We start from the raw sequence: 13521 nt of genomic DNA, 5'->3' as shown, positions 1-13521 counted from the left end.
CTAACTAAAAATTCCTATCATTAACTAAATTATTCCTATTTAAAACTAAATATTTACCTGTAAAATAAACCCTAAGATAGCTACAATAGAACTAATAGTTACATTGTTTCTAGCTTAGGGTTTATTTTTATTTTACAGGCAAGTTTGTATTTATTTTAGCTAGGTAGAATAGTTATTAAATAGTTATTAACTATTTAATAACTACCTAGCTAAAATAAATACAAAAGTACCTGTAAAATAAAACCTAATCTAAGTTACAATTACACCTATCACTACACTATAATTAAATAAATTAACTAAATTAAATACAATTAAATAGATGACATACAATTACCTAAATTAAATTAGTTAAAGTACAAAAAAACACTAAATTACAGAAAATAATAAACAAATTACAGAAATTTAAACCAATTACACCTAATCTAATAGCCCTATTAAAATAAAAAAGCCCCCCCAAAATAAAAAAAAAGCCTAAACTAAACTACCAATAGCCCTTAAAAGGGCCTTTTGTGGGGCATTGCCCCAAAGTAATCAGCTCTTTTACCTGTAAAAAAAAAATACAAACAACCCCCCCAACAGTAAAACCCACCACCCACACAACTAACCCCCTAAATAAAATACTAGCTAAAAAAACCTAAGCTCCCCATTGCCCTGAAAAGGGCATTTGGATGGGCATTGCCCTTAAAAGGGCAGTTAGCTCTTTTGCAAGCCCAAACCCCTAATCTAGAAAATAAACCCACCCAATACACCCTTAAAAAAACCTAACACTAATCCCCTGTAGTTCGACTTACCGATAGACGTCTTCATCCAAGCAGGGCTATGTGGTCCTCCAGACGGGCAGAAGTCTTCATCCAAGCCGGGCAGAAGTGGTCCTCCAGGCGGCATCTTCTATCTTCATCCATCCGGCGCGGAGCGGGTCCGTCTTCAAGACATCTGACGAGGAGCATCCTCTTCATCCGACGACTAACACAGAATGAAGGTACCTTTAAGTGACATCATCCAAGGTGGCATCCCTTAGATTCCGATTGGCTGATAGAATTCTATAAGCCAATCGGAATTAAGGTAGAAAAAATCCTATTGGCTGATGCAATCAGCCAACAGGATTGAGCTGGCATCCTATTGGCTGTTCCAATCAGCCAATAGAATGCAAGCTCAATCCTATTGGCTGATTGGATCAGCCAATAGGATTGAACTTCAATCCTATTGGCTGATTGCAGCAGCCAATAGGATTTTTTCTACCTTAGTTCCAATTGGCTGATAGAATTCTATCAGCCAATCGGAATCTAAGGAACGACATCTTGGATGATGTCACTTAAAGGTACCTTCATTCTGTCTAAAAAATATTAAATTAGTCACAGCACCACTAAAACGTTCTGTCTATAATCAACAGTTCAAATGAAAAATTATATTAGTATATAGGGTGAAAGAGTCTAGTAAAACCTCCAATTCTACCATATAAATATTACAAAAAGAGACTCAGCACACCTCAAATGCAAAAAATACAACTGGATTTTATTATAAAGTGTCTAAATACAATTCTAAAACAAGAATCCCAAACTTTCAGTCCATCCACACATGCAAAACACATTCATGCATAAAACAATCAGATTCAACTCAGGCGTCCCTGGAAGAATCAAAGAAGGCTCTCAAAAAACTGCTGTTGTATGTTTAGAACTATATCTTAGAAAGTTCATTTTAATGTTACAATGGACAGTCCCGTAAACATGCAGAACTTTCAAAGTTGTATCCAAATGTGTTATCTTTGATGCAATCTATAAGACAAAACTGCTGTGAGAATTTTTTCTTTTAGTTACAAACATATCCTCTTAAGTGTGAGGTTTAATTGGCATTTCAAGGGCTGTAATAATTATGATTCTCTTATTCAGGAAACACCCTTTCATGACAGGTATAAGCACATCAATATGTTAGTGCATATTTCAGCAAAACAAAAGCCGTTAGTTCATCCAGCATATGTGTAAAAGTCAATCTGTGTTAACTCTCGATATACTCCAAGCATTTTTCTAAGTTCCCCTCTTCTAAACCACACTTGCGTTAGGGTAATGTTCAGCCTGAGTACCGATATGTAACAATTCTAAGTATTTAGTTTTAAATAGGAATAATTTAGTTAATGATAGGAATATTTATTTTGATTTATTTAAATTATATTTAAGTTAGGGGGTGTTAGGTTTAGGGTTAGACTTAGGTTTAGGGGTTAATAACTTTAATATAGTGGCAGTGATGTTGGGGGCGGCAGATTAGGGGTTAATAAGTGTAGGTAGGTTGCGGCGACATTGGGGCGGCAGAGTAGGGGTTAATAAATATAATGTAGGTGTCGGCGATGTTGGGGGAAGCAGATTAGGGGTTAATAAGTATAATGTAGGTGGCGGCGGTGTCCGGAGCGGTAGATTAGGGGTTAATAATATAATGCAGGTGTCGGCGATGTTGGGGGTGGCAGATTAGGGGTTAATAAGTGTAAGATTAGGGGTGTTTAGACTCGGGGTTCATGTTAGGGTGTTAGGTGTAAACATAAATTTTATTTCCCCATAGGAATCAATGTGGCTGCGTTAGTGAGTTTTACGCTGTGTTTTTTGCAGCTGTTAGACTTTTTCTCAGCCGGCTCTCCCCTATGGGGAAATCGTGCACGAGCACGTTACACCAGCTCACCGCTGACTTAAGCAGCGCTGGTATTGGAGTGCGGTAATGAGCAAAATTTTGCTCAACGCTCACTTTTTGCCTTTTAACGACGGGTTTCTGAAAACTCGTAATACCAGCTCTGCAGGTAAGTGAGCGGTGAGGGAAAACTGCTCGTTAGCACCGCATAGCCTCTAACGCAAAACTCGTAATCTGGGCCAATGTCTTTCCTTAGCTACAACCCTTAGCCACATGTGGGGATTAGTAAATTGAAGGTGTTAGTCCACAATATACTGTTTCAATTTTTAATTTTTTTACTTTTTTCCTGCTCAGGAATGATGAAATAACTCAAACCAGGTACTGCAAAACAAATATATACCACAATGCTTACAGTGAGAATTCAGGCAAAGGCAAGAATTAAAAAAAAAAAAAAAAATGGAAAAAAAGTCTGTGTGTAACTTTTTTAAAAAAAATAAGTGAATAAAATATGCAAAAAGAAAAAAAAAGTGTAATCTTACCAGGGAAGGGATAACAGAATTATCTCTCCTTTAGCTGGTCCCATATGTCAATAGAAAATATTTTAAAGTGAAGGACCAAGCCACAATCTTATGGACTGATATATAATTATGTGGTTTTCTGAAACGGCTGATATAATAATAGTAAAATTAATTATAATATAATTTTCAAAAAAACTCGGTATTATTATTTTTTGTTATCTATTTTATTAAAGTTACCTTACTAAATAATATTTACATTTTAAAGCAATATTTTGGGATTTGTTTCTAAACAGTCTACAAACTTAAACTGTAAATCATTTGACACAAAATAGAGGGGAAATACTGAGGCCTTTTAGAATGCACTGTTTTTAAAAACTATGATGGCCTTTTTGGTGGGCCAACCAAAAAGAGCATTACTTATGAACCAAAATAGGTTATCAAAAGATACTGTTTCTATTTGTATTTATAGTATTCTGGACCTTTAAAAACATTTTACACACAATGTGAATTTTGAAACCAGTGTTACAAATTGAGAGAACGAGTTACCTCTCTTGACGTGAAACTCTAGCCGTTCCGCCAGAAGGGACCTTGAGAAATGCTAGAGAGGGGATAATGTTTCAGCTAATTAACTATCCCCTTTTCTGCATCAGGATTAAAAATGTGGGTGACATTTATTTTCTATTTTATAGCAAGATGAGCTTATGCACACAAGTAGAATAGCTATAACAGGTGACTTTGTGGCAGCTGAAAAATACCATAATCCACAAAACATTTACTTCTCACTGTGGAGCAGTAGATAAGCAATCTCTGCTTTCTTTCCTGTCCCAATGGTTTTCCTAAGTCTTTAAAGGGACACTGTACCCAAAAATTTTCTTTCGTGATTCAGATTGAGCATGAAATTTTAAGCAACTTTCTAATTTACTCCTATTATCAAATTTTCTTCATTCTCTTGGTATCTTTATTTGAAATGCAAGAATGTAAGTTTAGATGCCGGCCCATTTTTTGGTGAACAACCTGGGTTGTCCTTGCTGATTGGTGGATAAATTCATCCACCAATAAATAACTGCTGTCCAGAGTACTGAAACCAAAAAAAAGCTTAGATGCCTTCTTTTTCAAATAATGATAGCAAGAGAATGAAGAAAAATTGATAATAGGAGTAAATAGGAGTAAATTAGAAAGTTGCTTAAAATTGCATGCTCTTTCTGAATTACAAAAGAAAAATTTTGGGTACGGTGTCCCTTTAAGAAGAAACTGAATGTGGGGACTTCTGATAGAAAGTATAGGGTTACCATTAGAAACAAACAGGATCTCAGGTTTGCTGCTGGCTTTATCTTGGCTTCCTGAATATTTGAAGCTGTTTTTGGATGTGACTTTATACTTTTTAGCTAGACAAGGAGATGGGTAGAATGAGCCCAATCTAAATTAAACTAAGGTTGCTTGGACAACTACCCACTTGAGTGATGAACAATTTATAGTTACGTCAGCCATCTTTTATCCTAAAAAATAAACTAATGAAGCAGAAAAAAAATGTCTGTTTAAGAATAGAATGTTTATTAAAATTCAACACAAGTGCTTACCCTTTTATGGGATTGATTATTGATAAGCTATCTCATGCACTCCCCTGATCTTCATGTATAGATTTAGAAATAAAATATAAACTGAGTCCTTGACTAAAATCCACAAAACACCTTTAAATCCATCCTGGTCTGAACTGTTATAAGTCTGGTGCAGGCAGACTGAAATAAGCTGAACAAATATAGTTTGGGTAAATAACCCACAAGGCCCTTTTACTTGACAGTTCTATCAGCTCCACCATTGTCATCAAACATACAGCAAGCCAGGTGGTTCAGGAGATTCAAGCCACTAGAAAAATGCGAAGAAGTACTTTGACTCTATGTAATTAATATGGTCCTTCCTTTCTAAAATATAAAGCTTGCTATAAGCTTAATAATAATGGCTTCACTAATTATAAGCCACAGTAATTATAATATATATATATATATATATATATATATGTGTGTGTGTGTATTAGCTTCTAATAACTTCTAATAATGTTTCATGGCAGCTTTTAATGTACATGCACTGACAACCTGCGCCAGCTCTGAGAGTGCCGCAACCGGTTCTCTGAGAATATATGATCAGTCAGAGAGCATGTGCACAGATACTATGTCATGTGCACAGATACTATGTCATGTGCACAGAAAAAGCTATAACAGTGACAGCTTTTTCTAGAAGCGTCTTTGATAATTTATCTGCAAAGCTGCTTCTAATCAAAAGTACTTTTTTTTTTTTACATTTCAGTTTTGACCAATGTCAGTTTATTCGATAAGCTGCAGCTGATAACTTACAAACATTATTTTTAGCAAACATCATGATATTCAATTTATCGACCTCATAAAGAAAAAATGCCCTACCAAGACTAAAAAATTGTGAATATGTCGCTTGAGCAAGTACTGCAACTGCCCATTTAATCAGCCAAGTCACCAGTTCATGTCCCATTTTCTTTTTCATTCTAAAACTCTATTTCACCATAATTTACAAATAGCATTGTCTTATAGTTTTTTTTGTTTTCACAACTATTCCCTCTAAATACTATAAGTTCGAGTGAAACAAACAAAAATAGAATTAGCAAGAAAACAGCAAGCAAACAAAATATCATGCTATCTAATATCCCACCTTTAAAAAGTAAACCTTAGCACAATTGAGAAACCAACAGCAAACATGATTTTAGAGGTAGTTTACTCCTTAAAGGGACACTGAACCCAAATTTTTTCTTTTGTGATTCAGATAGAGCATGACATTTTAAGCAACTTTCTAATTTACTCCTATTATCAAATGTTCTTTATTCTCTTGGTAACTTTATTTGAAATGCAAGAATGTAAGTTTAGATGCCGGCCCATTTTTGGTGAACAACCTAGGTAATCCTTGCTGATTGGTGGATAAATTCATTCACCAATCAAAAACTGCTGCCCAGAGTCTGAACCAAGAAAAAAATCTTAGATGCCTTCTTTTTCATATAAAGATAGCAAGAGAACGAAGAAAAATTGATAATATTAGTAAATTAGAAAGTTGCTTAAAATTGCATGCTCTATCTGAATTACGAAAGAACATTTTGGGGCTCAGTGTCCCTTTAAGTGTCTGATAGTGCCAACTAGATAAAGGTGAAGTATTTGATGTGGGATAACCCTTGAGATGCTTTCCGTTGCCAGCTTCTTGTTCCTTGAGGCATAAGGCTTTATCTGCTTGTTTCTCCAAAATAATTATATCGGGCAAGGGTTCATTCTGCCGTTCTGCTTTCCTTGGCAGAATATAAGAACAATGGATCATTTATAATTAATAAATAAATTGAATGCTATAAATATAATAAAGAAATTGTTGTATTTGTTTGCCTCCAATAGTAGTTTTAATTAATACAGATTTAATTTACTCATATTTGCTTGCTCTCAAGGCCATGCTGGTTCAATAAAAAGTATCAATACTGGTGACCAACATCTAAAAATCTCCATGATGCTAACAGATATAGAATCACTCTGCAATATTCATTACATCTGTTCCTCGTTTATAATCAGGAGTCATGCGCTCCCAACCAAAGTAGCTAGAGCCGTTGCAATAAAGCACTGCAACCTACGTTTAAAATAAAGATCCCAGCACCACTGCAGGATATATAAATGATGTTATTATACAGTTAAGAATAAATTAAAAGGAATTAAAGGAATCTATTTTAATAACTGATAAGCCTAACTAGGTTATCTGCAATATGTACAGGATCCTATGAGATGGTGTAAAAAAATGTAGATGAGAGAAAGTGTATAGTGATTAAATTCCTAATAATGGGAATAGATTTCTAATAACGGGAACATAAATGTATATGTCCCATTTGACTGGAACAGCTTAATACTATTTTTTTCAGTCATTGTTGGTTATTTTTATAATGACATTTTCACATTGCATTCAAAAAATAAAAAAAAATAAAAACTATTTAAAGAAGGAAAAAAAATTGAAAAACACTTGAAATATTATTTAAAGAAGAAAACATATTCAGATAATGGAATTGAATATTGTTTCTCTTTTTTAACAAATGGGTTACTGTATTTAAATTAAACCAGTTGTACAAACGTAAATTATTAACACAAATTATTTTTGCAGTTACAAAAAAAAAAGTCTCCTTACAAGAAATATAATTTATATATTCTGCTTAAATATTTTGTAAGTTGAAATTAGTTCACTTTCTTGAACTACTAAATTCAGTTTATTGAAGATTCTTAGGAACCTTTGTTTAGAAGAGAAAAATATGAAAAATGAATATCAATAATACTGCATAGATGGATAAAAACATTTAAATCTGAATAAATCTGTTTATTGACCCAAACTTTAATATCAAACCCTTTTTTGGAATATGTGAAAAAAAGAATACTAATAGAATAAATAGAATGCATTCCAAATTTTTGTATTGTTTGTTTATATATTTATATTTAAAAAGTGCTCTCATTAAACAAACTCACTTGTAAATATCAGGAATAGATGTCAAATATATATTTTGTAACATCAGTATAAATTAATAATATCTCCTTTTATTATGTAATAAATGTATGTAGGTAGGCTACAGTGAAAATAGGTTATATCCACCAATAATTAGTAGAACATTTTAACATCAGAAACCTGTGGAAAAAGTAAAAACAAGTCTAATGATCAGATTATGATGAAATGTGAAAATAAAAATAAATTTAAAAAAACAACAACTTATTTTTACCAACTATATTCTAAAAGCACAAGCTAAATACAATCAAAATTAAAAAATTAAAAAACTTGTAGATATGTTTTAAGCTTTAAAGAAAATAAGTTAAAGTAAGTGTATGTAAAGAATAATATAACAGGTGATTTTTTATTTTTTTTTCTGTTTGCATGTCTCAATTTTTTTTTTTTTTTTTAAAGAATTATGCACACTCTGTCCATCTAGCAGAGAAGTCAGTACTGGAACTTAGTACACAAATTGTCAAAATTATATCAACATCAAAAACCACTGAAGGGGGTATGTCTATAACTAAGTATAGAATAACCAGAAAAGTTAGGTTCCAAGGAAATAGCGTGTCTGTGTGTATCATATATATATATATAATTTATATTTATGTACATTTGTACATATAGAAATATTCTAGGAGTTGTGGATCCCTGTCTACCGAGATTTGTCAAACTCTATTTTAAAAGACCTTGTTAAACATATGCAGGACACATACCCAGAAAATCAGAATTCCTATACCTCGATCCTGCAACAAGTCCCGTCTCTGCAAATACAGGTATGCTTATCCCATCTATATAAATTATGACTAAAGACATGTTCACTCTGTTCCTAAAGCTAAATAACCTAGTAATAAGAGGTTAATGACCGTACTTAATGACAATTGTGAGATTTCTGAGAAAACAAAGCAGGGTGTCCCACTAATTTATACTTTGCCCAGTGCCAATAAGTACTTTATTGTTGTCTGTAGGCTACAGGACTGTTGGGTCTATACACATCGAGAATTATCTACCCTCTGCAAAGTTCCTTTCAGAAGGAAAAGTTGTTGACGGATGTACATTTGCCTATAACTTTTGTAGTACTACCATATGCACTAATTTCACTTACAAAAGCTTTCAAGCATAAATACTTTCTTCAAGAAACAGCTTAGAGATATCTAGTATCGAATGCCTTTAATTTATATTGGACGATGTTAGTTAAATTGATATTGCGGAAACTTGATCTCCGAAAAGACTAGAGTTATCTAAAGAGCTTAAAATAACAAATTGTATTTTTAAGCAATAATTGAGAAATATTCTTGAAGGCAAATAGGTTGTCATGTAGGTAAGAAAGAAATTGGCTTCTCTGTATGTATTTATGAATATAATCATAACAAAGTAATTTTTTATCACGTCACATCACTTATTTATAGGCATTCAGGAAAGAGTTAGATTTTGGCACAAACTGCAGTTAACTCGTCAGTATCTATAAATATAAACAAACAATCAGAGTTAAATGTTTTATGATCTATTATGCCCTTTTTTTAATAGACATTAATCTATTCATTAAATGTCCAAAATATGTCACTGTGTGTGCTTATAGTGCTTTACCCCTCTGATCTGCATTAGTAGTATGGAGAAAGTATTTCAGGCACTGGAACTACATATAAAGCATTTTCATTTATGCCATTAAAATGTGTTACGCAGGTTTTTTAAATTCAGGCCCAAAGACTACAAACAGCACAAGGACAAATTCCATTGAATGTACGATGCTTTGCTGATCTTGTTAGTTGCCAGTTAAAGGCATAGTCTGAAATAATTAAAGCTAAACTTTAAGCTACATTTACTTAGGTTTAAGTACATTTTTGTAGTGAATGATGACTTATTTTACAAATCCAAAAATGTTATAATTCTTATTTTTTCCTGAATGTGTACAAATTGCATTTATTTTTATCTTTTTCGATTTCTTTTACTAGCTTAAGGACCTTTGATTTGAATTGTAGATTTATGGTACAGAAAAAGTAGATTTTATTATTTCTAACTTTATCTTTGTAATTTGTTACAGAATTCATAGGCATTTCATTAAAAAAAAAATATTCTTCAGCAATAATGACAACTTAGCAGTTACCAAGAATAATACCAAAATGATCTTGCATTCAGGTAACAGCCTGATCACGTACAGACATTATTGGTATGAAAAAATGTCTTTACGAATTGTTAAAGGTTGAAAGAAATAATAGGTAGTTAAAAATAAATCTACTGCTATAATCTAATGTTTCTAAACTTTACTCTTACCCTAGTGGAAAGTCCACATACATGAAAACAATTTAGCAACTAAAGCCTCCTATTATTGATAGGGAACTAATGAAAGCACAGTACATCTCTATAGCCATTCTAACATAGCATTTCCCCTCAGCACTAAGAACTTTTCATTAAGTGGATAACTTCTGTGAACAGCATTTATCAACAAAGATAAGCAAATAAAAAATGGAGACAGAACTGACAGCATGAGATAAATAAGCAATGAGAATCAGAAATCCTCCCTATAAAAAGCCCTGTGGTTAATGCACTGCAGAGAAGTACATTTGGAAAATGAAATGCAGAGTTCATGACAAAAAAAAAAATCTGCTGCATTTAGTGCTATACAATATACATAAATAAATATCATAATTAAACTGAAGTATGATGTTATGACCTGGAGCTACCCTACAGTAAAAAAAAAATGTCCTTGTTCCGTCAAATGTATTGATGTTTAGCTGGAGGCCATCAGATGAAGTGACTGCCGAGTTTAATTCTGATTAATATTCTGTATAAGTAGTAAAGTAGTTCTGGAGAATGTTGGTGGCTTGTGCGTACATTCAATAGCACTATGCAGGTGATTTGCTGTCAGACAGGTAATCAGTTGCTATAGTGTCAGATAAACACTAATGGTTTAGTTTGATAGAAAAAAGAAATAAATTAACTAATGCTCTTAGACTGACATGAGGAGTTTTCGGAGGATAGTAGGTCACCACGTACACAAACTTCTAAATAAAATATATTTTTAATCAAACTTTTCATTAACAAAAAAACTTATTAAAAAAAAAAAAAAGTTTTGTTGTAACCCCATCTAAATGTGTGTATAAGGGCATACAGGGCTTTTTTGTGAGGGTACTCAACAGTACTGAGTAGCACCACCACTGCCATCTCATATATATAAATATATACTATGGATCATCACTCGCATCACCTTAGGGACAACTGCACTAAAAATAAATCATATTACTCTCCCAAAACTAGGCACTCATTGGTCTTATAATGAGTGATTTTCTTTGCTATGTGACATTTCCAGGGTTTAATGAAGGAGTGAGTGACCCCGAAATATTACATTATAACATAATAAAGACAAACACTGATTATAACATAAGTGACAAACTATTAACTAATAAGAACAAAAAGGGTACCTATACATTTATTTTAGTGTAGAAATACAAAGTTGTATAGGCTTTCAGAATGGAGATGCTGAGTGCTGCTGTCCAGTGCTGTTCCTATGCAATGCATATATTGAGGATACAGGTTATAATAGGCTAATACCAGTCAGGGACTAAACAGTATAGAGAAGACTAGGCTGGTACACATAATTACATTCAGGCATTATACAGTATATAGCAGGATAGGATGGTATCACTTCATTGCACTGTGCACTTACTCTATAAAAATGGGTGATTATCTTTATGCAAAGCCAGTGCATAATCTGTTTTAGTACATACATTTGCCTTGTTGAAAAGTGTTTAGAACTAAATTATATCTGTACTATTTATGCCAGTATAAAAATATATGAGATTGCCAATTGTATAATGTAAATTCCTTTCTGTACTATTAAAGTGACATGTAAGTATCACCTACCTCAGGTCAAATGCACTAGGATATCCCTCCATCCAAGGGCTCATCTCAGTCTTCATGGGTCCACCATATGGTACTCTGCCCAACATGGCTGGTGCTGGATACCAAGTTTCGGATGGGTAATCTCCTTCAGGACATGACTGCACATGGCTTCGTGGATAGGTGTATGGTGTGGCATCTGTGTAAGAGCTGCTGGACTGGCCTTCTTCAAAAAGAGAGTGCCAACTGGGGGCTGCACTGCAATGGGCAAAGCCTGAGAGTTCACTGTACCTACTTGGTGCCCCCCAAGCACTGCCACTATACTCCACAGGGTTCTCTACTTTGATTCTACCATGAGGGGCAAGTGCCATCTGAAAGCTGTAATACTCCCTACTCGGGTATGGTGGGGTCTCCTCCATAAAAGTAGTAGGCTTGTACAAAGTTAGGCTGTGAGTCAGATCCATACAACGGTTTTGCGGCCGGTAACCCCCAGGCTCTGGTATGGCCAAGTCAGTACATAACTGCTCCTTATCCTCGGTGCCCAGAGCAATGGCATCCTCTGGGGCTTTGCCAGCTGGGAAGTTAGTCTGGCTGCTCCTCCTAAAGGCACCCTCACGGTACTGGGGGGAAGAAGTGTCACTCTTGTCCTCCTCTCCTACTTGGCACTTGTGGGTATCTAGGGGGTGCGTGGGGGGCGCAGCATACATGCAGTCTACTCTTTGTGCCTCCCCCCCAGAACTCAACTGTTCCAGAGCCTCCATGCTCAGACCCAGGGATACCGATACAGCTTTGCAGATCTCCTTGGCGCTGTCAGATATCCCTTCCTTGTGTGGGCGATCCGTGGGGACCTCCTCTTGTTCCAGCATGCCGCTCTGCTCCCCAAGGATCTCCTTCAACTCTCTGGGGCAGCCACTCAGCCCGGGAAATTGATGACCCTCTGAGGGGATCGGGCTGCGGGGTCCTGCGTCCTCTGCCCAGGCGGCTGCGGGGGGTGGTGGTTCCGACCAGTCAGGGTCTCGGCTCCAGACGGGAGGGTGTTCGGTGGTCACCGCTCTCCGCTCTCCCTGCAGCGCCTCCCTTACACTCAGGAAAAGGTTTTCAAAGGCTCCCCGGATCATCTTACCGGGAGGCTGCTTGTATACCCCCCCTAGCCCGATGTGTACCTCCATCCCCCCGCCCCGGACAGTGCCCGCCCACCCCGGTTATACTGCTCTGCCTGGGAATTCTCCCCTCTATATATAAATGTTCTGGCCTCCGGTATTTTGCTCCGATGTAAAGCTGTAAACAGTAACTGCTGTTCTACTGGTAATCTCCAATACAAAGTTTTGTCTTACTCTTGATATGCTGCTCAGTTGTCGCTACCCTCTTATACAGAGCCCTATTGCTCTTATGTTGTGCTCAGCCTCACTGCCCTTTAGACATCGCTTTACTTTACCAGCCCTGTCTCTTCCCTTCTTCCCATCAGATCTGCTTTCCTGTCACTCGCTTCCCCGATATTCCCTGCTTTTCATCCAGCGATTACTTTGCTATTTCCCTTCTCTCAGCTTAGATACTTTCACTTCTCTCTTGTACTCTCAAATAAGCACACCCTTACCTCTATTAGCTTCCCACTGCAGCTGCCTCTTACTAAGAACAGTTAACTGAAAGTTTAACTAACTTTGCCCCAGCAAAGACTTAAGTTTCCCACTATAACCCCAGAACACGGCAAAAGCCTACACACTTGGAACGTTGACAGTCAGCAAACCTGGGCAGATGTCCTGTCAACTTTACGCCTCCCCCAGTACTGTAGCTCCTCCTTATTGTATAACTCACGTCTGTTTCCCAGCCCACTCCAGTACAGCGTCTTCGCTACAATACTAATCTAAGTCTTGCCTGCTCGCTATCGTCATAACCCAGGCAGCGTTTTTCTTATAGTTCTTATAACTCTAACATTTAGCTCCCTAGACAAAACAGTATTACAATTTAACCACAGGACTGGCTAGCCCCGGTTTAATTCCCGCAACTCTCTGGCCTTTCTGTACTACAGGTGTTCCAACCT

At 35.8% G+C, this 13521-nt stretch overlaps 1 protein-coding gene across 1 annotated transcript in view; it reads right to left on the bottom strand.

Annotated features, from left to right (window-relative positions):
- Positions 1-12652, bottom strand: part of AR (androgen receptor) — a 483459-nt gene extending 470807 nt beyond the window's left edge. Inside the window, exon 1 of the mRNA XM_053699025.1 lies at positions 11508-12652. Within this exon, the coding sequence (XP_053555000.1) occupies positions 11508-12652 (1145 nt within the window). The remainder of the gene's footprint in view (positions 1-11507) is intronic.
- Positions 12653-13521: the final 869 nt, after the last annotated feature.

The sequence above is a fragment of the Bombina bombina genome, chromosome 1 (genome assembly GCF_027579735.1).
Source record: "Bombina bombina isolate aBomBom1 chromosome 1, aBomBom1.pri, whole genome shotgun sequence".
In the NCBI taxonomy this organism is placed as follows: domain Eukaryota; kingdom Metazoa; phylum Chordata; class Amphibia; order Anura; family Bombinatoridae; genus Bombina; species Bombina bombina.
This window is presented reverse-complemented; position numbering and strand designations above follow the sequence as displayed.